Source organism: Marmota marmota, unplaced genomic scaffold (assembly GCF_001458135.2).
Source record: "Marmota marmota marmota unplaced genomic scaffold, marMar, whole genome shotgun sequence".
NCBI lineage: Eukaryota > Metazoa > Chordata > Mammalia > Rodentia > Sciuridae > Marmota > Marmota marmota.
The window spans coordinates 15,001,360-15,029,213 of record NW_026000174.1 but is presented as its reverse complement, the minus strand read 5'-3'; the positions used below and the strand labels follow the sequence as shown (position 1 = coordinate 15,029,213).

General features: G+C 34.5%; 1 protein-coding gene and 1 long non-coding RNA gene across 8 annotated transcripts in view; one reads left to right on the top strand and one right to left on the bottom strand.

Moving 5' to 3' along the window:
* Positions 1-27,854, bottom strand: part of Fchsd2 (FCH and double SH3 domains 2) — a 245,351-nt gene that overhangs the window by 123,115 nt on the left and 94,382 nt on the right. For 6 of the 7 annotated variants that reach the window (XM_048788107.1, XM_048788106.1, XM_015477460.1 and 3 more), the window contains 3 exons: positions 13,921-13,997; positions 6,269-6,413; positions 736-869 (listed from right to left, as the gene is read on the bottom strand). In XM_048788107.1, coding sequence (XP_048644064.1) covers positions 736-869; positions 6,269-6,413; positions 13,921-13,997 — 356 coding nt within the window. Of the gene's footprint in view, positions 1-735; positions 870-6,268; positions 6,414-13,920; positions 13,998-20,479; positions 20,533-27,854 lie in introns of those variants that run through there. The other variant, XM_048788109.1, reaches the window with a different exon arrangement.
* Positions 4,204-26,335, top strand: LOC125612023. The gene is made up of 3 exons (XR_007342277.1): positions 4,204-4,430; positions 16,635-16,637; positions 26,153-26,335. It is a non-coding gene; the product is annotated as an uncharacterized LOC125612023 (long non-coding RNA).

The following is a 27,854-nucleotide window of genomic DNA, read 5'->3' as shown; positions in this document are numbered from 1 at the left end:
ATCTCTATCGCTTGATTGGTATCTCCTATTACCAATTGCCAGTCCTTCCTTTCCTTAATAGGCTCAGGCTAGGGTTGTGGCTCTAAGGTAGACCAATTGCCTAGTGTGCATGAGGCACTGGGTTCAATCCTCAGCACCACATAAAAATAAAATTAAAAAAAAAAAGTCTCAAAATAAAGGACTATAATTCACATATATTGAAAGTAATATTGACAAAATTGTTAAAGCATACTTTAAAAAGTAGAAATATGAGAATTACATGTACAATAAAAAACAGTGCTTGGGATAGGGTTTTAAAAGGAGGTCAGTGTTCTTGTTCACTTGATGTGCTATTGTTCCTTCAATGACATCTTGAGATATCATAGGGATTTCAACTATAACTGAATTTTAGAGTCTAGCATGATAAAATGAGGCTCTTAAACCCTACTTTCAGATATCATCATGACTTTTACTAGACTCTCCATAAGTTTTCAAGTCTGTAAGTACAATGTTCATTTATCTTGTCTAAATATTCAATTTAAAGGTCAGAGATTCCTACTTTGCCACTTTAACAGATAAAAACCAGTCAATATAAAATGAAAATGGGACCTAAAGTACATAACATATGTAGAACAAATGAAACCAACACAACCTAAGAACAAATCTATATGCTATATAAACAGAGAACAAAGTATTAATTAGCAAAAATAACATTTAACTGCATAATAATTTTCTCAGAAATATTAAAATACATACTTTGCCTCAATGTCAGCTTTCTCTCGCACTGCATGAGCCATCTGCTCAGTCTCAAAGTACTTCTTTTTGCCTTTAGCTAAATCTTTCACTGTCTCTTGTAATTCAGTTTGGATCTTTGTCAACTGGTCCACACACTGTAAAATACAAAAGTGCAATTATTACAATTTTTAGTTTTCAGGCTGACAGAAATGAGTTTGTCCGAAGGACCATGCATTATACCTTCAGGATGGAAACCCAAGAGAAAAATCAGCACTTTTAATGACTTTCAAATTGCAAATTAGAATTCCATGCACAGCTGGTACTTCCATCTCAAGTACTGTGTCAAACAGTGTCACAGTTTGCCTAACAATCATGACTGACATTAAGGTAAGGCATAAAAAGAGCAACCATAAAAAGACTTGCTGTTGCAGATATCATGGCAATAAAGAAAAAAAAGAATAAACCAATTCTGTTATTTCTTCATAATCAATAGTCTCCTTTTTCTAAGTTCTAAGAAGATAAAATGATTAAGAGCTTAAGTAGTCTACTAAGGTAAAGGAGTTATATGTATTTTTCTGTAAAACTGTTTAAATATTAAATTTCAACAGTTTTTTGTTATTTTTACTTATTTATTTTTTGAAATTCTGGGTTCAAATCTAAATCTCTTTAAATCTGATAATACTGTAATGGATATGGTGGCAGTTTACAAATTCTAAATTATTAAACAAATACAAGTCACAATTCTTTCTTTTATTTTTGTGGCACTGGGGGCCAAGCAGAGATTTGTAGATGCTAATGATGTGCTGTACCACTGAGCTAAAACCCAAACCCCCAAATCACAGTTATTTTAAGGAGGGTAGATAAACTCTAGTATAAATGAGAAAAATATGGACAAAGGCATTACTAAGTAAATAGAAGAATGGCAAAAAGCCTTATGTTACTGTGGATCTTGTTCTGATTTAAAAGCAAATATTCACATATAAAAAATGATCCAGAAGGGGTTGGGGTTGTAAGTCAGTGGTAGAATACTCACCTAGCACATGCAAGGCCCTGGTTTTGATCCTCAGTACCACATAAAAATAAATAAAATAAAAGCAATTGTGTCCAACTACACCTAAAAATAAATATTTTTTTAAAATGATCCAGAAAAGGTTATGGTATTATTCTCATTGTAATTTTCATTATAATCTTAAGTCCTTCATAATTATAATGTGTCTGTTTATCCCCAAGTATACAAAAGAAAACTGCCAAAATAAAGAACATTATAAAAAGAACATAAACTTTAATGTTATAGAGGGAGAATATTAAGTTGAAACTGGTTCTCATGGTGACAGAATTTGAATTAGCCTATCTTCCTATAGTCTGGAAAGTGTGAAAATTGGACAAAGCATACCCTGGTCTTACAGAATTGAGACCTAGAAGAGGACCACACCTACATAACTCTCCACTCAACCTAACTTTCCCTCCTTTTAGGACATCTGTTGAATCATGGCACAGAAATAGGATATAAACAGAAAATAGTATTCTTACTCTATTCTGTGGAGATAGTCTGTAGTTCAGGGGATGATGAAAACATCAGGAATTTGTAAGGCAAAGATCTAGAAAGAAGGATATTACAGAGGAGCAAGTTCAAAACACTACATGTGATTTCCCCTTGAGTCATCTGTTGATTTCTAATAGGTATACGGAGAATGAAACGCCAAGAAACCCAGCAGATAAAAGTAGCTAATGACTGGTCAGAGATCAGAAGATCAGAGTTGCTGTATGATGCTGAGAAGAAAAGCTAGAGTTCAAGTTTTGTCAGAGTAGAAAGGTCTTGGAGTAAGCATCCCGTACTTTCAGTTAAGACCAAAGAAGTAAAATAGATCATCCCTAAAAGGACCCCCAAAACCAGACCTTAACAGGACAAAGGTCTAGCATTCTATCGGCCTGCTAAATATCACCATATTTGGAAATAACATCTTCAAGAACCTTCACATGTTTGATCCACAATGTTCAGCATGGTGAGGCACACTAAAGCCATAGACCAAATAATGAAAACCAAGAAGATCAGCATACAATAAAAAAAAACACATAGTGATTCATTTAGTGGAATTATGAAACAGATTAGGAGCACATGGAAAACAGGGAGAATTACAACTGAAAAATGGAATCTAACCTCCAAAAAGTCACATTAAAATTCTGTAACTGAAAAAATACATTAAGATTCCAAAAGATAAGTTTTTAAAATATTAGGAATAGAAGAACCGAGAATTAATAAATAGCCAAATAGACCAATAGAAGTATATATAGAAAAAAGGGTAGAAATACAAAGTATAAAAAGTATAAAAGAAATATGGACAGAGTCAAAAGGTCTAACAAAAGAAAAGTCATAATAGAAAGATAAAAAGAACAACACTGCTGAAAGATTTTTTTTTTTTTTTTTTTTTTTTTGTACCGAGGATTGAACTCTAAGCCACATCCCCAGCCCTTTTTGTATTTTTTTTAAAGATAGTGTCTCGCTGAGTTGTTTAGCACCTCGCTAAGTTGCTGAGACTGGCTTTGAACTTGCAATCCTCCTTCCTCAGCCTCCCAAGCCTCTGAGATTGTAGGTGTGTGCCACTGCACTGGGCTAGAGGATTTTTGTATTGTTCATGAGATAGTAAAATATTAATTCAAGGTAGATTATGAAAGTTAATTTGGGACTAAGTTTGGGGAACAGTAAAATTACTAAATCAAGGTAATCTAAGCATATTGAAATCTCTAAGGTAATTACTAAAAGAATTATAGTATTATAAAATTAGGAAGCTAACAGTGGAGGAAAAATTTATGATAAAAATATAAGAACACTCAACATAATTAACCATTATCAAAATTATAATCAAAGAAATAGTACCTCACAACTGTGATGGTGATTAAAAAAAAAAAAAGTGGGGGGCTGGATTTGTGGCTCAGCAGTAGAGCGGAGCTCCCCTAGCACATGTGAGGCCCTGGGTTCAATCCTTAGCACCACATTAAAAAAATAAAATGTAAATAAAATAAAGGTATTGTGTCCAACTACAACTAAAAAAAAAAAAAAAAGACAAGTATCGGCAGGGTTGTGGAGAAACTGGAAGCTTCGTCATACATTGTTGGTAGGAATGCAAAATGATGTAGCCAATATGAAGAGTAATTCTACTAGTTTTACTACAACTTTTGGAAAAATTGAAAATCTGGGATTGCTATCCAGAAGATTTCTAAATGTGGCATTCTGGGGACCAACAAGTGGAAGGAGTTGCTAAAAGATGAAACCATTGGAGAATGAAGAGCTAATGGAAAGAGTGAGTTCTACTACCATCATCTGAGCCCGCCTTGGATTTGCCAATGCCTGAATAAGTCCTGCAGTATTCAGATATAAAAAAATACAATCTCATTTTGACTTAAACCAGTTTGAAATAGGTTTTGTTATGTGCAATCCCAGATTCATGATAGTTATGCCCATTGTATAACATTCAACAACTGCCTTGTAAACACAAATGCCATTATTATCATCTATATCATGATACAAGTTAATTCATAGATAAGAGAATTAGTTGTCAAATCTCAATTTTTTATTTATTTATTTTTTTGCCCAGGAATGTTGTATAATTCAGGTCTGAATCTATCCACCAGTGGAAAAGCAAAGAAGTAGCTAAATTTTTTTCAAGATATTCAGATTTTGGGGGCTGGGTTTGTGGCTCAGCGGCACAGCGCTCTGCGTTGGATGCTCAGCACCACATAAAAATTGGGACCCATTGAAGAAGCTGTGGCAAAAGCTGATAAACTGGCTGAAGAGCATTCATCCTGAGAGATCCTCTTGCCAAATTTAAGCACTCATCCAGTGTATTTTCCCTCTCCTTGCCTTTAATCCTAAAAACCACAGTTTTCTGTGTAGGCCACACAAGAGCCTGATTGAAGATTATGTTCTGTTTGAAGAATATTTAAGGTTTCCAATAAAATGTATACCCCTCAGGGAAAAAAAAAAAGATTCAGATTTTGAAAAAGTAGAACTTTTCAGTAATTCAGTTAGATTTGATAAATACAATGGCAACTTGAACCACAATATTTCTGCCTGGTTAGCAAGTTAAATTGTATTATTTCTCTGTTCTTCCCTTCTACTCCTTTTTCTGCATAATCAGATACATACACATACATGAATGTACATTTTCTTCCAACTTAAGATCATTGATGAGTGGTCACATAGTTTAATCACATAGTCTACATTGAACAAGATAATTTTGGGCAAAGATAAGCATAAACATTTTTATACAAATGTGTTAAAAGTGCTCTACATGGGAGGAATAGATGAATTCTAGATGGGGAAGAGGGGTGGGAGGGAAAAGGAGGGGGCAGGGGATTAGAAGGATGGTGGAATGTGATAGACATCATTATCCAAAGTACACGTATGAAGACACGAATTGGGTGTCAAATATTTTATATTCAAACAGAGATATGAAAAATTGTGGTATATATGTGTAGTAAGAATTGTAATGCATTCCACTGTCATTTATTTATTTTTTTAAATCAATTAAAAAAAAGAACTATGAAAAAAGTGCTCTTTTTTAAGAGGTTAAAATTTTATATATATACACACATATGCATTTAACACACTTATTTTATGCAACTGAAATCATCTTTGGCAAACAAGAAGATTAGTATTTTTACAAATGACAATCAGAATTGGAACAATGGATGGATTCTGAAATATTATTTCCTTAAATGATTGCTTTACTATTCTGAAGTATTAATACTTCTATTAAAAAACTTCAATAACTGGGACTAGGGTTGTGGCTCAGAGGCACAGCACTTGCCTACCATGTATGAGGCATTGGGTTTGATCCTCAGCACCACATACAAATAAAAATAAAGATATTTTGTCCACCTATAACTTAAAAAAAAAAGCTATTGATTTAAGACCATTTTAAAAAAAAAACTTTAATTACTTATTAAGTATCATGATAATCTCCATTTTATTACTCTCTTTCCAAAAAGGACACAATTCAAACATATACTTTCAACAGCATACTATAACAATCACATTAGACAATGATATTTTCCTTTGAATTTTAAATTTCTGGATAATCAAATAAATAGGTCCTTTTGAAAAAAAACTTTACTTATGTATATCCTACACAATTCAACTTTAGAGTACACTAGACTTTTAAAAATAAGATTAATTATACAAAATGGCACAAGTTGAAACTGAGGCTAATTAATATAATCTGTTCTCAAGATATAGTGGACTTTAATAACAATTATTTTAATATACATCCAACTGTACCAATACTGTGAAACTATACAGGTGTATTTACTTGAGTTATATTTTTAAGGAGTATTTACTGAATTTTCCCAATTTCCATGAATTCAAATTACACTCAGCTTTATCAGTTAATAAAACTTGGTTGAGAAATTCTAGTAAAATGCCACCCAAAAACATTTGTGACCATATTTTTAAAACATTCAAATTTTTAAAAGCAATTTAGCATAATTTTACAGACTGCAAATGTAGCAGTGAGGTATTAAAATATATAAAAGACACAAAAAAGTGGGAACATACCCTTTTTAGTTGCTGTTCTTTTAAGCTTCTCACAGTCCTGGCAGGCTCAGAAATGAAGTTTTTATAATTTTCACATATATTGATCCGAGACTGGGCTACCTGCATTGTTCCCTCGAGAAAGGATTTCCAAACAGGATACATGCTCCTAAATTCAAAGAGGGATAGAGAAGTATTAGGCAGGAAAATGCAAGAAAATCTAATCTTTTGCTCACTGTCAAACACTGACAGAATAAATATCTTCTTCAGAACCATAAATGTTTATTTATATTGGCTTCAAGGCAATATTTCAGCATACAGAAAAGCATGGCATATACTCTACCCCACTATTATTCAGCAATGGGAAGTAAAGGAATAAAAAGATTTACAATTTGAGACAAAGCTAACACTATAAAAATAGTGAATAATTTAGACTTTTCAGGACTTTCACTGTCACAGGGTCATCATTATGAATATCAGATTTTATTACTTCATCATGGTCTTCTATTTTATAGACTCAGATTTAGAGAGTAACTCTTGGTCATACAACATGGCAGTATAGAAATAAAGATGAAGATTGGTTACCTCTAAATTACATTCTCTTTCAATTATACTGTCTTACATAAACCCATTTGGCTAGAAAAACTAACTGCTTATATGCTTGAGAAAGTCCATTTTGTCAAATAAAAGGAATCTCTGATATTGTTGCTCTACATTAGCCTCCGATGTAATGTGCTCAGCATCACACTGTGCTTTGAAGTCATTCCAAGCAAGTCCCACCACCTTGCTTGATAAATGTGCTCAGCAATCTCTTGGTAAAGTCAAAAAATTAATTCATCTTTTGCTTTTTCTAGTCAATTTCCTTTTCAAACCTTCTCTCCTAATTTGTTAAATGCCTAGCCAATCTTCTTATTTTCCTCCATTAGCCATAATGTATCTTATAACTCACCATAACAATGGATGATACTTTGTATTTTAAAATGTGACACCTACGTATAGTGAAATTTTAGTAATTTTAATATTCATCTCCTGAGATTTCCCTCCTAGTGTTCAAATGGATTTTCTACTATAACAATGTGTGGGACCATATACTACAAAAAATGCTAGCTATGGGTCAATAGAAGACAGTGTGAAAAAAGGAAAAAGAAAAGTTGCCTGGTGCCTATACTAGTTAGAACTTAAAAAAAAAAAAAAAAAAAACTTGATAAACTATAGTTTTTAACCAAGGAGTCTTAGGGATCTGTCCATGTAATACACCAAATCAATAGAGAACAAAATATTTGTTTATTTTGGCAGATATATCACCATCCCTTTGGAAAAACTCAATATGTTGCATTAGCAAAACAAAACATCAGTATAAAAGCACTAATTGACTTAACAACAGCAAAACTGGTGTCCTCCTTGGCCTTTCACAGCAAATGACTTATGAGGTGAACTCCTAAACAGTCCAAATAATTGATTTTTCCCAGAGAGTGAAGTGAAGGAAAAGTTCAATACTATGAAAAGTTCAGCAACTATTAATCTATACTTAAAAATACATTTTTAGGGCTGGGACTATAGCTCAGTGGTAGAGTGCTTGCCTAGCATGAGTGAGGCACTGGGTTCAAGCCTCAGGACCACACAAAAATAAATAAACAAAGGGTATGTGTCCTTCTACAACTAATGTGTGTGTGTGTGTGTGTGTGTGTAATGCATTTTAAAATAAAAATAAAAATGAAAAGCTAACATTATGAATTCTAACAGAGGAAGGGAGGTCTTGGCAAAGGGAGGGAATTCTTCCCTCAGTGTAGCACCTTCTCCCCTTCACCCTTTCACTTGGGTAACTGCTGTTCACTCTTCAAATCTTAGTTTAATTATACTTTCCTCCGAGAAGTCTTTCATAATCACCACCAGGCCAACCCCCAGAGTCAAAGCAAAGTGCTCATAGGTAGAAGCACTTTTCCTATAATTATAGGAATTTGTTATGTAAATGTTCAGTTAATGTCCTTCGCTCTCACTAAAGTGAAAACTTCATGAAGGCCAAGGGTATGTTTTGCTGACTATGGTATTTCTAGGGCCCAGTAAATATGGAATGATTACAATAATGGGTTGAATGAATAAAGGAATGAAGAGATGAATGTCTGAATCATGAAGATTATACAATAACAAGAGAAATCTTTTCATCATAAAGGGAGTTTAAAAAAAGACCTCTAGAGATTAGCAGATTAAAAGCAAATAAACATCTGTAACAATGCAGTACCATGAAAAGCATGGAATTCAGTTACCAGGCAGAAGACCTGAAATCAAGTTTTAGTTTAACCAATACAATCATATGTAGCTCATCTCACTATACTTTCATTTCCTTAAAATGTAAATGAGGAAAAAAAAATGCTTGAGTTCCAGGACATTTTTCTCTCTTAGTCTACTTTTAACTCACTGGTTATTGTTGGTATGTTCTGGGGGTTCTTCTTCATCTCCTGGCCTTATAATGCTGGAGTGCTCCAGAGTCAGTCTCCAGCTTCTCGTCTTCTCACAGACTCTTGGATGAGCTCATCTAGCTCATGGCTTTACATACTATCACCATGCTGACCTGTCCTGAACTTTTAATTCCTGCCCACACATCTTCCCTAACCTTCAATTGCCTATTTAACATACCCACATTTATTATATCTTAAAACTAACATGTCCAAAACCAAATTATTAATGTCCCTAGACTCTATTGTAGCAATATACTTCATCTCATTGACAGCTACTCAGACTTAGTTGCTCAAACTCAATCCCCAGAATTGTCAATGATTCTTCACTTTTCTCTCGCATCGCACATCTGCTTCCACCAAGAAATTTTGTTTGCTTAGACTCACAAAACATAATAGAAATTAATTACAGTTTATCTCTTCCACTGTGAGCATCCTCAAGTCACCATCATTTTGTGCATGGATTACTGCAGTAGTTTCTGCCTCTGCCCCCTCCCCTAACCACCAGTGTTCTACACAGTGCAGTGACTGCAGAGCCACAGCTCCCTGGCACTCTATCCACCTCACTAAACGTACGTCCTTATCACCAACTGACATATGTATTTAATTATTCACTTGTTTACTGTCTTCCCTCACTAGAACATGGGCTCCAGCTGGCAGAAGGGTTGTTTAAGTCACCTTTATATTCTCAGCACCTAAAATGGGTATGGTGTTGTGCCGCAGTCCGGCTGCAGCAGAATAATCAGGGGGGGACGAATAACTTGTGTACGTTGATACAGCAGGAGTAGGAGCCGTTTATTGCAGGACAGGAGCAGTATTTATACATTCCACACAGCTTATCTAATTAGCATAAACTAGATACATCAGTCAACCAATCAGGAATCTCCACACTTAATGGCTCGCTTTTGTTACTTCTCAAACCACTCCCTCTGGCATTTTGCCAGGCACCATCCAGACTTGTTTACGAACTCTAACATTCCCCTGGCTAAATGCCAGGTGTTATTTTGACTTGTTTACAGACTCTAACAGTGTTGCAGTCACTGGAGGAGGAGAGGAGGGAATGAAGGGTCCTAGATTAAAATCCACATTTGTCCGACTCCCAAACCTCACTATTCTGCTGACATAAGACTCTTTAATCTTAGTAACAAGGCTAATATTAAAGAGGACCTTTTCATTCCAATGAAGCTATACTGAGATCTATGTGTCTGAAATCTTTTGCATATGTCCTACACTATTTTTGGTGCATACCTTCTGCATAATTACTCATCTTTTTTGTAACTGACTTTACCTTTTAAACTAAAATGTGTACGTTACACTTTTATACCACTTTTTACAAATGAAAACCAATACTTGCCATAATTAAGTTATAACTAGTAAAATACAAATACATTCACCCACTTATACCTGTAAACTATTGCCAAAGGTAGGAGGACTGAGAATCAAGGAGAAGAAATGCCCAGAGATAAGGAGAGACAGATTTTTCATGGATTTGAAAATCACAAAAAGAAATTTAAATTTCACCCTATTGGCAAGAAGAAACAAGATTTTCAACCAGGGGAGTGGGAGGAGGCCAATTTTACAAACACATAAAGACAATTATGATAAAAGGCAAAGAGAGTTTATTACCTTGTAGCAAACAAACAAACAATAACAACAACAAAAATGTGAAAAGGAAAGATCCCAGACAGAGCAACAGCTACTTAGCATTCCAGATAGGAGAAGATGAGATCTAGAAAGAAGGTCAAGTTGCAGGCAGTTGATTTTTTATTCTCTAAGCTGAAAGTCAATAAAAGTATATGATCATTGTCAGTTTATAGACAATAGTTAAAGCCAGGAATATAGATAAGATTACTGAGAAGAGTCACTAGAGAGCTAAGGGAACTTTTAGAAACATTTACAGAGAAAAGTCTGAAAATATTTTCTCAAACATTTAAGGAAAAAGCAAGGGGGAGAGAAACTAGTGTTATAGAAGTCTAGTTTCCAGGAAAATGGGGTTTCATGGCATTAAATAATACATGTATCAACAGATTGGCAAACAATATAAAAGACTGATCACATGCACTGTTGGTAAGTAAATAAATTGGGTGATTTTTAAATAGTATTAGAAGAAATGTAAAATATATTGATAGAGTTTATGCAGGACAATTTCCACAATCAAGATTTTGAACATATAAACCCTTCACCTAAAGTGTCCTCTCTAAGAATTTACCCTAAGAATATACTTTCACAGTGTATGAAGATATGTGCAAAAGGAAATTATTCACTGCAGCATTATTTGTAATAGTCATAAACTAAATAACTACCAAATAGGGAAATGGATACGAAACTATAACTCATCCATATCTTGACACCAAAATGTACTGCTATGAAAGGGTGTCTGAAACATTGTTTACAGAAACATATGCACACAATAATTCCAGTTCTGTCAAAAAGGGAAAAACTGTGTATGTTCATGAATAAATCATACAGAAAAAAATTAAGGGAAAGAAAATACCATAGGCTTTTTATAGCAATAACTCCATGGAGTAGGAATGAGAATAGAGAGGCTTGGGAAAGGAGATGCCACACAACTGTTTTGTACTATTTACCTCCTTAACGAAAGGCATGAATAACTTGGATAAGAATTTTTAAACTGCCAACACAAATATAAACTTAAAAATTCAACAATTTAAAATGACTAAAACCATGTAAACTATGAAGAACACCACACTTCCCATGCTCACACTCAGTACTGATCTTTCTATTGTCTTTTTTTCGGAACCCAGATGCCTAAATTAAAAAACCTGGGAGTCATTGTACAATCCCTTCCTCCCCTCCTCTTACTTCTTTCAGTCAGCCAGTCAGCAAATATTTATCAAGTGCCGTTTATATGCCAAGAGCTATTTTAGATACAAAGACAACTGTTTATAGTTTGTCCCAGAACAAATTTTAAACAAACTTAAAAAAACAAAACTGCCAAATCAACTGCAAGTCCTCTAGCTTTAGTCTCCTAAAGTATCTCTGAAATCCCCCCCACATTCTAATGTTTACTATTATTTCCATAGTTTAAATAAGAGATGAGAAAGGATTAAATTCCTTTGAGTCTATGCTCCCTGAATTCTTTACACACCCCTCTAATCCACCTTCATACTGTGATTAATGGAAGTTGTTCAAATCATTCCTGTTGTAGAACTTTTTCAATGTCATCATTATCTTTTGAATAAAAAGAGACACTCCATAATATAATACACAAAGTCCTTTATGATGCCACCTTAGATGTTCTCCATATCCACCACTCTGTCTATCCCCCAAGCTGTATACTTCACATACTGAACTGCTCACTGCTACCTAATATTCATATTTTCCCATATTCTATGCCTTAAAGATGTTACTTCTACTTAGAATTTCATTTACCGAACTGGTAAACTCTTGCCAGAGCTCAAGACTAAACTATCCAAGCTTAAGTTTTCCTTGATGGTCTCAATACACCTCTACTACTGCGACCTGACAGGACAACCATTTATAGTGGCTAACTCCTGTAAGCTCTTAAAGGACAAACATCATATCTTTTAGTGTCTCTCATCCTGAAATCTCCTTTAGTAGCTGACATTAGTAGGTATTACATATGTACATCTTGAATTAAAGAAAAAAAAGAATGAATGCATGAGTGTATAAAGAGTCCGTTTTAATAGACCTTGAGTAAGGTCTATAACCCAAGACCCAGTGTCCTAGTGTATAAAACAAGGATAATTAAATCTGCCTCAAGGTTATTTTAATAATCATGGGACACAAGTGAAAGGTCCTAGCAGTGTCTGATGTATACTGAATATTAAATAAATGTTTGCTTAAGCTTGCCTTAAGTGCAGCTTTTCTCTCTCTCTCTCTCTCTCTCTTTTTTTTTTTTTTTTGTGTGTGTGTATGTGTTTGTGTGGTTTGGAGATCAAATCAAGGGCCTCACACATACTAGGAAAAGTGCTCTACCACTGAGTTACCACCTTAACTCCCTATTTCTTTGGTAACTTGAATACTGAATTTCAAACTAAGTTGGAATATAGCTTATCCGTAAGTTGGACTCCTTTATTCCCTAACAAGCAATCCTTTCCTGGGTCAGGATGAATTCTTCATATCAGTAATTCTAAGCATGCTCAGTCTCACATCAAGATTTTGTTCCAATTGTCATTTTTTGCCTAGAATTTTATTTTCTGTTTTAATACTCTAAGTTGGAATTATACCATTCTATTATTTAAAGCTATCATGCTACCTTCTAAGTTAGTCACTGAGAGGAACTATTAGGGTTTCTTGTATATGCTTGAGCTTTCTAGCCCCATTATCACATACTTCAGAAATTCTGATAGTTGCCAGTCTTTACTGACAATTCAAAAGCTTGATTTCATATTCAGACTCTAAACCATACACTTCAATACTGAGTTCTTCATTACCATAGGTTCTCTAGTATTGTTTCTTAATTCCAACCATATAGCCAGTTCTAAGATCTTTGACTTCTGGGTCCTCCAATATTAAGAACAGCCTTGAGCACAAAAGGCAACACATACTACCAAATTAACCCCCCAAAAGACATCGAATTCTAAACAAAATTACACATTCAATATTGATAGGTTACTAAGGACAATTTATATCCCATCACAACATATCTTCTTTAAAATTATTAATTAATATTATTATTAATTATGTAGGATATTACCAAGCCAGGTTCTGGATACCCTGTTTATATACACATACACACATTTCTAAAATAAGTATTGTTATATAAAGGAAGCTCTTTCCCTTAAAACATATTAGAAATTTTTTCCCCCTAGTACCACAAAAATCTCATCTTTCCAAATTCAGAATTTACTTCAGAATTAAACAATCCATGATCATGACAGTATAGTACAATCTGCCTCATTATTGTTGCAATAATATGTTTTATCATAGGTCGGCAAGAAAACAAATTTGTGTTCCGCTGCCATCTAGGTTCTTTATATCTCACATGTGGATATTAAAGAAATTATATGCAACCTCAGTATAAGACATAGGAAAATGACCTAATTTATACAGAGTATCTACATATGTTAAAAATGTAAAAAATGAAAATAAAAAATTTATAATTCTGAAATTGTGTCTAAAAACATAGCAAAAAACCAATTCTTTCAAAAATTAGACTGTTATGTTAGCTGTATGTAATAAGGCTCTGAGTAAAACCATTTTTAAAGAAAACAAGCAAAAACCACTTAGTTAAGTTACCTGTAATCATTCCGATCATCAGCTTTTATTCCAGGCCAATCTCTCTTCAGGTACTGACTAGCCAACTTCTGGATACCCTGTTAAAAAAAATATATATTTTTTTCTAAAATAAGTATTGCGTCATAAAGGAAGCTCTTTCCATTAAAACGTATTAGTTAGAAAATCCCATTGTTCCAAGTGAAAATTTAATTCAGAAGTAAAGAGCCAATGACAGAACATCACAAACTTCTCTCGTTATTGTCCAGTCCTCTCGTCTCCATTTTTAGGAAAAAGATGAGCCTGAGGATGAAGACACTGAAACTTAAGTGATATGCATTTCACTTCACCAGACCATTCGACTAACCATAGAACAAACTATCTCTGGTATGAAACAGGGAACACGGTTGTCCAACTCCAGAGCTTGGATCACACAGTTTGACATCTCAGTTTCCCACCGTTCCTTAGCTGAGGTGTGGGTACATTTCTAAGTCCTAGCAACAAATTCTCACATTCAAGAGAAGGAAGACTGCATTTAATTTGGAGCAAACAGACAAACAATGGCTTAAGGATTAATGAGCAAACTTTGGTGGTGTATCATACTAGTAATTCTCCAGACAGACTCGAGATTTTTTTTCTTTAAAACACAAAACAAAAAATAATAACACAAGTCATTTCAAATCAAATAAATTAGTTCTACCAAAAAATAAACCCACTTACTATTATCTATGCAATATAAATCTGGACAAAACAATATCTATCTATAATATGGAGGAGCTATGGGACTCTTGAATATTTTTTTGTTGGGAAATGAAGTTAAAAATACTCATTCCAATTATGTAACATATTACTTTTAGATAATAATAGCCATGGTCCTCTAACATTATAGCAGGGCCAACATAATTGGATTTTTAAAGAAATCATTAATTTTGGGATATTGATTTCTACCTTATAGGTGTAAAAAAAAATAATAAGAAGAATACTATGCTGAAATGAAGAATAATCACAGAAATTCATAGACCATCTACTTTAAGCAAACGTTGTTCGACTAAAAAATCAATGTTTCACTCTATACAAGGTAACTTTCTAATAAGATCTGCTGGCAAATCAATTTGGCTTAATTAAATTCATTATTGAGAGCTTTTGTTGAAATAGCATCATTTTATTCCAAAGTGTAGCAGGAACTGATGCACCTTAGAATCTCAAGTTCTTCCTGAACTTGGCAATAGTTTGGTTCCACTATTTCCAGGAATTGTATTCTACAATATATAATACTTTCACTTAACCTATCTCATACTTTGGGAAACCCAATTATTAAGGTTTCCCTGAATATATGCAGTATTTTGTCACTTCTGTACCTTATTCCTACAATTCCCATGGCATGAAATATCTTCTCACCACTCCCATTCCTACTTGCTGAACTCTGTCTCACTGCTTTTTAAACTGATACATATATTTCCTAACACAAAACACTCAAAAGTACATACAGTAAAATGTGAAAAGTTTCATTGCATAGGTATTTAATTTCATTTCAATCCAGCGTAACAATTTATCATTCTTCCTGCATTTATTAGCTATAATTCTACAAAGAATATCCATCCCTGAACTATTTTATTGCTTTGAGGTACAGTTCTTAAGAGAAAAGATGGGATAAATATTTGATTGTTCAATTTTGTTCCACAGATGAGTAATGAATTTTAAAAGTAACATTTTAAACTCATGTAAACTCATGTATTTTAAACAATGATGTGTTCCAATTAATTGTAGTCATTTTTCTTTAGATGCTCAAATTGTCCTCAAATTGTGCCTTTCAAGTTGGCTTCTATATTGTACCCCAAGAATTTGTTTGCTTCTTTGTTTTCTCTAACAGATCCTTTCACAGACCTGCTTCTCTCTGTAATACCTGACTCCTTTCAGTAAGAAACCATATTTAGAGCACACAATCCAGGCACACTTTCATACTTCAAGTTTTTTTGTCTTTCTCTAAAATGACTTTTCTAACCACTCTACATAAAGTAGTTCACCCTCTATCCAGTTATTTTCTCTCATACAACACTACTCATTCATAATTCTTATAGATGGTTAGTATCTGATTAAATTATAGTTGTCTGGTTGACTACAAGCTCCATCGGGTAAAGATTTTCTCTCTTATTTATTTAAATCACTATAGCCGTAGGTTATAGTACAGAGACTAGCATTTAATTACTAATAACATTCACTGATTGTATAAATTAATGCCTCCTACATTACTGTTTCTAATGTATGACAGTAATCTCCTTTTGCATTATTGATATTCTGAGTTAGAAATACTTAATTAAAACTTTTCCGGTTCCTGCTGAATACAGTGGTGCCTGTCTGTGATTCCAGGGACTCAGGAGACTAAGGCCAGAGGATTGCAAGTTCAAGACCAGCTGTAGCAACTTAATGAGACCCTGTCTCAAAATAAAAAATAAAAATGACTGAGGATGTAGCTCAGTGGTTGTGTACCCCTGAGTGAAATCCCCTGTACTACCAAAACAAAAAACTTCTCTGATTCCTAATTTTTGTATACTCAAAGGAAAAAACATGCTGTACTAGATTTTTGAAATTATGAGTAGGTGCCTTAATATAATAAATAAATTGATCAATAAAATTATAATCAAATTTGACCATTCTCACTATTGAAATGGAATATCCACATGTATGTTCCACACGTAGGCCGAGAAGGTATCACGTGTTAATTTTTATGAAAGCTGAAGTAAGTCAAGCTCCCTGAATTACAAGAACTCATCTGTTAGAGAAGAATAAGAAGTATACAAAATAAAATGTTAGGCTTGGTTACTACCACATATGTGGTACAATGTGGTAAAGTACCCAAATAAGGAAAAGATCAGGTGGCATTTTCTTTACAAATTATATATAAGTTACATTTTCTGTTTGATTGCTGCTAACAAATTGTTTAGCAGATTAGGTCTTGAACAACGATCAAATGGCTCTTTAAGTATTTGCAGAACACTTCACACAGAACATAGATGTGAAATGGACCTCTTCTCACTCATGAGCAGGACCAGAACACTGTGCAGAGTGACAGTACTCTCCATACAGAACAAATGAACTAAATTACCAAGTCCTTTCACACATACATTTCTTTTACCTTGTTATAAATACAGAAAAATAGGACATTTGCTAAGATTCTTAAAGTCATAAACATGATGCCTAGTTAAGTTTAAGCTAGAATTGCAAGTTATCAAAAAGTCTTTACAAAAAACATAGTTTTAAAGTGGATTTTATCTAATTTTCAAAAAAGCATGAAATTATGTTAAAATTTTTTTGTGCATTATAAATTACAACATCAGTTTCTAGAACTCTAAACCACAAAGTTGAACTGTATCAAACTGAATGGGCCCTTCAAAGATGAGATGAGGGATTCATGAATCAGACAAAACAGTGCGATCTCTAGATGAAAGACTTTATTCAAGTTAGTTCACAGAGGCAGGAATCACAATTTCTGTGTGCTCTGCGCAGCTGTTCAAGACCTAATCTGCATGGAAGCTAAGAAATACACTGGGGCCACTACAGGAAAGTCCCTAAACAATATTTCATGCCTCTAGTAGCATTCTACACTTAAATTAACTAGTTTCTCTCTTACATCATGCTTAAAGTTACATCTGATGAATGAAAGGTTTATTTATATAGAAAATTATCTACCCTAATTAATTTGCTAAGGAAAATAAACTACGGCTTACAATAAAAAATAAAATTCACTCTCCCAGCCTATAGCATTACTCTCTAAAATTTGTTCACTAGACATACGTTTATTTATATCGACAGGAGTATCACTGATGCATAATGTTGATTTCTACTATAGTTCATTCTGGAGCAGTGACTTCCATAAAGATGTAGTTCTATCAATATGCCCTTTAGAACATTCAGTGACATCCCATTCCAACTTTTTAAAAAGCCATCAGTGTCTGATGTGAGACTTGCTTTGTTTTACCTCTCAATAACTCTTGCTGTATTGCTTTAACAAATGAAGAAATACAAAGAAAGCCACTGTTGAGTAGACACTGGGAAATGGACTGATGGTTTAACCTTTGGCCCATTCACCACAGCAAGCTAATCAGGAGGATCCTCCATGGCTCTGGCAAAGGTTATTTTGTATACTGTTCTTGACCCAGCATATACTGAAACTTAATGTTTTAAATAAAATTTAAAGTAAAGGTTTACCATCATATGACTCTTTAAAATATTAGGAAACCATATTCTTTAATACTATGTTTAGGAATATTAGGAACCATAGTCTTGACATACTACACTTTTTTTTTTTAAGAGAGAGAGAGAGAATTTTTTTTAATATTTATTTTTTAGTTTTCGGTGGACACAACATCTTATTTTATTTTATTTTTTTTATGTGTGCTGAGGATCGAACCCAGCGCCCCGTGCATGCCAGGCAAGCGTGTTACTGCTTGAGCCACATCCCCAGCCCCATACTACACTTTTTTGTCATAAATTTCCCAACATCAGGCAAAGTATCATTTAAAAATTAGGTCCACTACATAAGCTAAATACTTTCAAACTGATGGAATGATCAAATAACTGTCTTTGCTATATTCTTAAATCACATTTACAGTAAAAGATTAAGAACTTTATTCCTTAAGTTATGAAATATCTTTCATGGTTTTGTATAATACATAATTGGGAAAAAAAGTTAAGCAGTATATCTTTTAAATAACATAATAAATTACCTTTAATTACTTTTCTATTAATTTCATGATGAAATGAAATATTAATCTAATGCTGTTATGTGCTTAAACACTAAATATATATTTTAGTTTTTTTGCTTTCATGAAAAATAAAGATTAATTTTATTTAATTATGTAAAAAAATAAGAGCTATAGATATTTTAAATAACTTGTCTTGATTTAAAGATCAAACACAGAATAAGAAATGTATGAAATTTAACTCTAATTTATAATAAAAACCCAAAAAACTTCAAGTGGAAGGAAACCTCCTTAATCTAAATTTAAAAATCCACCAAAACCCTGCTGCTAACATACTTTCGGAATAAGGTATGGATGTCCTCTCTTACTAATCCTTTTTGACATTTTCCCGGAAGTCCTATTTAGCTAGTATGATAAGGCAAGAAAAAGAAATAAAAGACTTACAGATTTAAAAGGAAGAAATAAAGCTATAAAGCTATCATTTTTCACATAGCATGATTTTTTATCTTAAAAAAACTCCTGGAACTAATAACTGAGTTATTTGCAAGATTGCAAGATACAAAGTCATTATACCAAAATTAACTGCTCTCCTACACAGTGAGAAATTTGGATTTTTTAAAAAATATGATCATTATATTTCAGGTATAATTTGACAAATATGTACATGATCTGTTTGTGGAAAACTCCAAAATACAGTTAAGAAATCAAAAATGAACAGAGAGATATGATGTTAACGGGCTGGAAGACTTCATATTACTGTCAGTTGTTTCCAATTTTTTATTTATATGGTATTACAGTTGAGGATACATGACTGAATTTGTCAAAATCCCACAAAACTGCACTACCCAAAGTAGTGCCCAGATCTTGGTGTCAAATTCCATTCTCTACTAAAGGAAGCAAAGTTCCTTACAGAAAGTCTGATTCAAGGGCTAGGGTAGGTAAGAAAGTGTACCCTCCCTGCAAATGGGGACCCTGTCAAAGGGATCCAGGAATCAATCTACAAGACCTCCCAAAGGCCAAGAATGGAACAATTTAAACCACAAAATAAAGTAGTATAGGATTATAACCAACCTAAAGTATGAAATGAGGGCTGGGGTTATGGCTCAGTGGTAGAGCGCTTGCCTTGTATGCACAAGGACCTAGGTTCGATCCTCAGCACCACATAAAAACAAATAAATAAAAATAAAGATATTGTGTTCATCTACAACTAAAAAAATATTTTTAAAAAATAAAGTATGAAATGAATACTCACAAGTTCATTCTCATATTAAAAAATGATTGAGTAAATAAAAGGGGAAAAGAGACAAATCTCCCATATAGAATTCCAAATAACTTGAATAGCCATTTGCCACTCAAAGAAGTAGAGCTTAAATCCCCACCCCCTGAAGATGGCTTCACTGAGTACCTTAATAAGGAGGAAAGAAAGTAACTTAGAAACTTGTCAAATACTACTTTGACCAAATGATAAAGTTAACATCATCGGTAATAAATCATACTGACAGCATGTACCCTTTCTAAAAAAAATGTTTTAAATTTGTTCTAATTAATTATACATGACAGTAGAATGCACTTTGACACTTTGTACACAAATGGAGCATAACTTCTCATTCTTCTGGTTGTACATGATTCAGAGTCACTCCACTAGTGAAATCATACATGTATATAGGGTAATAATGTCTGTCTCATTCTACCATCCTTCGCATCACCACAGCTTCTTGCCTCCCACTCACTCCCCTCTGCACAATCCAAAGTTCCTTCATTCTTTCCTCCCCACTTTCCAACTATGGATCAGTATCCGCTTATCAGAGAAAGCATTTGGCTTTTGGTTTTTTAGCAGTGGCTTATTTTGCTTAGCCTGATATTCTCTAGTTCCATCCATTTACCTGCAAATGCCATAATTTCATTGTTCTTTAAGGCTGAGTAATATTCATTGTGTGTGTGTATCACATTTTCTTTATCTATTCATCTGTTGAAAGAATATAGGTTGGTTCCATAGTTTAGCTGTTGTGAATTGAGCTTTTATAAACATCAATGTAGCTGCATCACTGTAGTATGCTGATTTTAAGTCTTTGGGGTATAAACCAAGGTATGGGATAGCTGGGTCAAATGGTGGTTCCATTCCAAGTTTTCTGAGTAATCTCCATACCAGCATATACCCTTCATGTAATATGTTGAAAATGGTACTTCACCTCTGAGGTGTTCTTCCCTAAAACCTATAATTATAATGTAATCATGAGAAAAACCTAAGAAAGATGCAAGCTGAGGAACACTGTACAAAAAAAACCCTGACTGATACCCCTCAAAATTATCACGATCATCAAAAACAAGATGATCACAGACAGCCAGGTGTGGTGGTGCAGGCTGTAATCCCAGTGGCTCAGGAGACAGAGGCAGGAGGATCACAAGTTCAAAGCCAGCGTCAGCAACTTAGCAAGACCCTATCTCAAAATAAAAAATACAAAGGGCTGGGGACGTCACTCAGTGGTTAAGTGCTCTTGGGTTCAATCTCTAGTACCAAAAAAAAAAAAAAAAAAGATGATCACAGACTAGTAGAACCTAAGGAGACCAAGAACTAAATATAATGTGGTATACTAGATAATCAGGGAAGGAGAAAGGGAAGACAGAGGGGAAAACTAGTGAAATCCAAGTAAGAAAAGTACACATGTTCATTAATAGAAATGTATCAATGTTAATACCTTGGTTGTGAGAAATGTACTAAAATGATGTTAATACAGTAATAGTAATAAGGGAAATCAGGAGAGGGACATATGGGAACCCTGTATTATCTTTGCAATTTGTCTGTAAATTAAAAACTATTCTTAAAAAATGGAAATAAAACAGCTTTTGAATCTTATTTTAGAATTTTCTAATTTAACACTTAGGAAAATATTTTGTAATTTTTGTTGACTTTAAACAATAAGAGAGAAAACTTCAGAACATATGGATACATGCAGATTTACTGCTACTAAGTAAAAAGCTAAACTGAATTTAATAGCTACCATATTTTTAAAATGTACTTTAAGACACTTTGATAGGCTAGGCAGGATTTTTGCCCCCTTTTCTAATAAAAAAAATTTAAATGTATAAAAATTTAAAGAAAGAAAAATAAATATTTACACGTGCCGTGCCTGGAGGCAATGGTTAACAAGCTAACATATTTAGTTTTTGGTTGTTTTGGGGGGCGTTGGGGGGTACCAGGGATTGAACTCAGTGGCACTCAGCCACTGAGCCACATCCCCAGCACTATTTTGTATTTTATTTGGAGACAGGGTCTGAGTTGCTTAGGGCCTCAACATTGCTTGAGGCTGGCTTTGAACTGGCAATCCTCCTGCCTCAGCCTCCTGAGTCTCTGGGATTACAAGCATGCACTACTGCACCTGGTAACATATTTGGTTTTGTTTAGATAATAATTTCAATAAATAATACTTAAGAATCAAACACAGATCATCTGGAATTAGTTTACAGAATAATTTTTATTGTGACTACAGTATATCTCTATCAGTATATCCTTACGATTAAGAATTTTTTAAAAAACTAAATAGCCCCAAACCACATCTAAATGTGTTCTGCTAAATGATATACCAATTGAGTAACAATCTTCAGCTGTCTCAAAATCATTCTACAAGCTGTGTTCTCACTCAAAAAAAAAATCAAATAGATAAATACGATAATAGTGCAGAGTCATATGAAAAGTAGATACGCAGTGCTCTAAGAAAGAATGAAAAAAGGACCTATGAGTAAAGGGAAATGGGTTGCATATCCAGATAGACTTAATTGACAAATGTGTACATAATTAAAGATCAAAAAGATCAGAGTTAACTGGCTAAGAGAAGCAGGGCATGCAGCAATAAAAGTAGAGAGTCGGTAAAGGAATAAACTATGAACACCAGGAAGAACACTGTGCCCAAACACCCAACAACAACAACGAAAAAGAGGAAAAGTTTATTGGGGCTCATGGTTTCAGAAGTCTCAGTCCACAGATGGTTGGCTCCAGTGCTCTGGGCCCAAGGTGAAGGCAGAATTTCCTGGTAGAATGTGGTAAAGGAAAGCAGCTCATAACAATGCTACCAAGAAGGAAGGGGGAGGGAACAGGAGACAGGAAGAGAGAAGAGTTGCTCTCACCAGAGACAAAGTAATATAGACAAGCCCCCAGCGGCCTTCTTCCTCCAGCCACACACTATCTGCCTACAGTTAGTACTCAGTTAATCCATATCAGTGGATTAATGCACTTATTAGGTTAAGGCTCTCATCATTTCACCTCTAAACTTTCTTGCATTGTCTCACACATGAGCTTTTGGAGGACACCTCATGTCAATTATAACAGACACCTCAAGTGTAACAGGATATACTAAAAACAACAGAATGCTATAAAAAGGTCTTTTGTTTGTTTGGGTTTGTTTTTGTTTTGAGTAATCTAGAGATAATTTATTTTTATTTCCATAGAAACCATTATTTAATTTTTGGCACAAATTATTACATTATTTCTAGAGTAACTCATCATGCTAATTATTTTTATGCCTTTATATATGTACTTTGTTGTTTTTGGTTTTTTTTTTTTTTTGCATTATGATTCTTAATACATATATACATATACCACAATTTTTGTATCTCTGTTTGTATATAAAGTATGCTGACACCCAATTCAAGTCTTCATACTTGTACTTTGTATAATGATGTCCATCACATTCCGCCATCCTTGCTAATCCCGTCTCCTCCCTTTCCCTCCCACCCCTCTTCCCTATCTAGAATTCATTTATCCCATGCTCTCCCTCCCTACCCCACTATGAGTCAACCTCCTTAAATCAGAGAAAACATTCAGCATTTGTTTTTTGGGGATTGGCTGACTTCACTTAGCATTATCTTCTCCAACGCCATCCATTTACCTGCAAATGCCATGATTTTGTAATGCTGAGTAATTCCATTTTGTATATATGCCACATTTTTTTTTTTATCCATTCATCCACTGAAGGATATCTAGGTTGGCTCCGCAGTATAGCTATTGTGAATTGTGCTGCTATGAACATTGATGTGGCTGTATCCCTGTAGTATGCTGTTTTTAAGTCCTTTGGGTATAGTCTAAGGAGAGGAATAGCTGGATCAAATGGTGGTTCCATTCCCACTTTTCCAAGGAATCTCTATAGGGCTTTCCAAATTGGCTGTACCAATTTGCAGCCCCATCAGCAATGTATGAGTGGGACTCATCACATCCTTGCCAACACTTATTGCTGTTTGTCTTCATAGTAGCTGCCATTCTGACTGGAGTGAGATGATATCTTAGAGTAGTTTTGATTTGCATTTCTCTGATTGCTAGGATTGAACCCAGGGATGCTTAATCACTGAGCCACATCCCAGCCCTTTTTATATTTTGAGATAGAGCCTCATTAAGTTGCTGAGGATGGCTCTGAACTCATAATCCTCCTGCCTCAGCCTCGAGAATTATTAGGATTACAAGTATGTATATAAGAGGCTAGAAATCAGTTTTTGTTTGTGTGTATGGTGCCGGGCCTTGTGCATTGCAAGGCATGCACTTTTATCTACTTTATCTATATCCCTAGCCCCTTCAATTTGTATTTTTGAAACATCATTTTCATAGTTAAGTGGAAATCAAAATTGGGATTAAGCAAAAATTATAGAAACCACTTAGAACATCACAGGAGAGGATTTGGGGAAACAAGCAGAGTAGAAGACACAATAGGTCTCCCTATACAGACACTGGCAGAATGTGTCAGATGCAATTATTTTGGAACTTTGAAGACTACTGAAGGCTTCTGGCAGGGTTTGGATATGAATGTCCCCTCAAAAGGTCAAGTATTAAAAGCATGGTCCCCAATGCAGCAAAATTCAGAGGTGGGGCTTTTAAGCAATGAGTGGATCTTGAGGATTCTGATTTCATCAGTGAATTAATCCACTGATTAATTTGCTGGGAGGTGGGATCTAGTTTGAGGAAACAGATCACTGGGGGCACGCCCTGGAAGGGTTTAACTTCTCAAAGCCCTTTCTCCCCACTCTTTCCTGACTGCCAAATGAGCTGAGTAGTTTTCCTCTGCCATGCCCTCCCAACAAGACAGTCAGCCTCACCTCTGGCCCAGAGCAATGAAGTTGGCCAACCATGGTCTGAAACTGTGAGCCAAAATAAACTTTTCCTCCTCTAGTTTGTGCTTGCCAGCTACTTTGGTCACAGCAATGAAAAGCTGACTAACACAGCTTCCAACTTCCACAGAAGATCTGAACATTTAATGGTGGACAGTTTTGGTCAACTGCAGTCTTAGCTTAGGAGTGGCTATTCATTTTCTATCCCCAGCCCAGCAGCAAGTAGTCATACATATGCTCTTGTAACGCTTCCATACAGTTAGGGAGAACCAGAGTGAGCAAACAGTATCCTATGTTGTGCTATGATCACTGATTACTCATTATGATCATGAAGGCACAGACATAAAGTAGGAAGCCATTGTTGCACCTCTCCCCCCACTGTTTCAAGCACATCAGGCTCAGGCTGGAGTCATTTCCAAGGTGCTCAATGGACCAGTTCCCTTTTTCTCTCTTTAGTTTTTGCTCTGTCCCCTTTTGGGAGCTGGACATTCAAGATTAGGATGTCCAGAAACAAGTGCATGGGTTGGGGTTGTGGCTCAGTGGCAGAGTGCTTATCTCGCACATGTGAGGCACTGGGTTCGATCCTCAGCACCACATAAAAATAAAACAAAATAAATACATTGTGTCCATCTATAAAAATAAAAAGATTTTTGTTAAAAAAAGAAGTAAGTACATATTTGAGTAATAATTTGGCATAACTGAAAAAAATGGTGATATAAAAAAATAGGAGAAAGTGGGATTGAGTTATTGGAACAAATTTTAACTTGTACACATCCAATTTGTTCTTTGAAGCTTTTCTTACTTACATAATGAATTCTTCTTTAGTGCCCAGGAAATCTCTGTCCTTAAAGTAGTTTTCCATAAAAATTGTTTTGTTTTTTTTATTTTAAAAAGCCCTGCTAATGTCTTTCTTTTATTGAATTCAGATTAACAGCAACATTACTATTATCATTTTTAAAGTAGAATCATAAAAAAATTTTAGAAGATATTTCCTCAGAAAGTTACAGTTCTAATAATAATTCAGATGTGTCATCTCAACTTACTCTGTTTACACAAAACTCATAGTGTCGCCTTTAATATACAGAAAAGACACAGAAGTCATCTGTCTAAAATATGCTCAGCTTTCCACTGAATGCTGGTATCATTCTGACAACTTCATAAAAGTATGTGTTAGGGCTGGGGATATAGCTCAGTTGGTAGAGTGCTTGCCTCACATGCACAAAATGTTGGGTTCAATCCCCAGCACCACAAAAATAAATAAATAAATAAATAAATAAATAAATAAATAAATAAATAAATAAATAAAAGCATGGGTTAAATTGACATCAGTCTGAGAACATGTTAGCTGTCCTGTTTACATAATGCTGTTGTCAATATGAGTATACAACTTGGAAATTTATTTAATAAAAAGTGTCCTCCTGGGGTAGGGGCTGGGGTTGTGGCTCAGCCGTAGAGAGCTTGCTTAGCATGTGCAAGGCCCTGGGTTCGATCCTCAGCACCTCAAAAATAAATAAATAAATTAATTAATTAATTAATGGGATTGACAACTACAACTAAAAAATAAATATTTAAAAAAAAAAGGTATTATCCTTTTAAGGAGGAGCAAGGCCAAATCTACCCAATGTTAAATAATAAATACTCGGTTTATTTTAAAGTTTTTAAACCATCTCCCCCAGGGAAAAAAAAAAAATTTTTTTTGTCCTGTAGAGTTCCTCTATTTATTCTTAAAGCAATTTCCCGTTAGAGACAAAATAGAATGTACTGACTTAGCCTCATTCTAAAATTTCAATAATTTTAAATTTGTTTTCTATTTTTCTGTAGATTGTCTAACCTAAAAGTGATAGTTACACTTTTGTAACTATTTCTTGTTTCCTTCTCCCTATATTTTGGGAAAAAGAAAAAGATACACAGTTACAGTCATCTTTCTATAAATAATCAAATTATTAGGTGTTAAAGACTGAATTTAGGGGAGTTTATTATAACATTAAAAAACAGAAAAATAACTTCTGGATTTTTAGAGTAAAATATCCATAGTTTTGGTTTATTTAGAACATTAATGAGTCAGAAAACATCCTTAAAATTGTAATTTTTGAAAAAAGTTTTTTCATTAAACTTATATTTCAAGGAAAAGATTATCTGATACCTATTCTTCAGGTCCCTGACATGTACATTTTTATGGGCATGAGCTGGTTTCTGTTGTTTTAAAATGATTTTAAAAAAAAGTGTTATATTATCATAATTGGGCTGCCTGCTTGATCTGAAGACAGCTGTAAAAGCAATTCCTTCTCCAATGTAGAAACCAGAATGCATTAAATCAGCAAGCAAATAATAATCCCACATGCTTGACTGTAGTGATCTGGAAGTGGAGGTGGAAATCCAGGAAGAAAATAGCCAAAATGGGATTGAACATTCAAGGTAAACGAGAGCCATTCTTCCTCCATTTCCCTTGTCACATGAAAAAAAATATATAACTAATCATTGAAAATAATACTTGATCAAAATGGATCAAGGATCTTGATATCAAATCAGAGACACGCCGTCTGATAGAAGAAAAAGTTGGCTACGATCTACATTCGGTGGGGTCGGGCTCCAAATTCCTCAATAGGACACCCATAGCACAAAAGTTAATAACTAGGATCAACAAATGGGACTTACTCAAACTAAAAAGTTTTTTCTCAGCAAAAGAAACAATGAGAGGTAAATAGGGAGCCTACACCCTGGGAACAAATCTTTACTCCTCACACTTCAGATAGAGCCCTAATATCCAGAGTATACAAAGAACTCAAAAAATTAGACAATAAGAGAACAAACAATCCAATCAACAAATGGGCCAAGGACCTGAACAGACACTTCTCAGAGGAGGACATACAGTCAATCAACAAGTACATGAAAAAATGCTCACCATCTCTAGCTGTCAGAGAAATGCAAATCAAAACCACCCTAAGATACCATCTCACTCCAGTAAGATTGGCAGCCATTAGGAAGTCAAACAACAACAAGTGCTGGCGAGGATGTGGGGAAAAGGGTACACTTGTACATTGCTGGTGGGACTGCAGATTGGTGCAGCCAATTTGGAAAGCAGTATGGAGATTTCTTGGAAAGCTGGGAATGGAGCCACCATTTGACCCAGCTATTCCCCTTCTTGGTCTATTCCCTAAAGACCTAAAA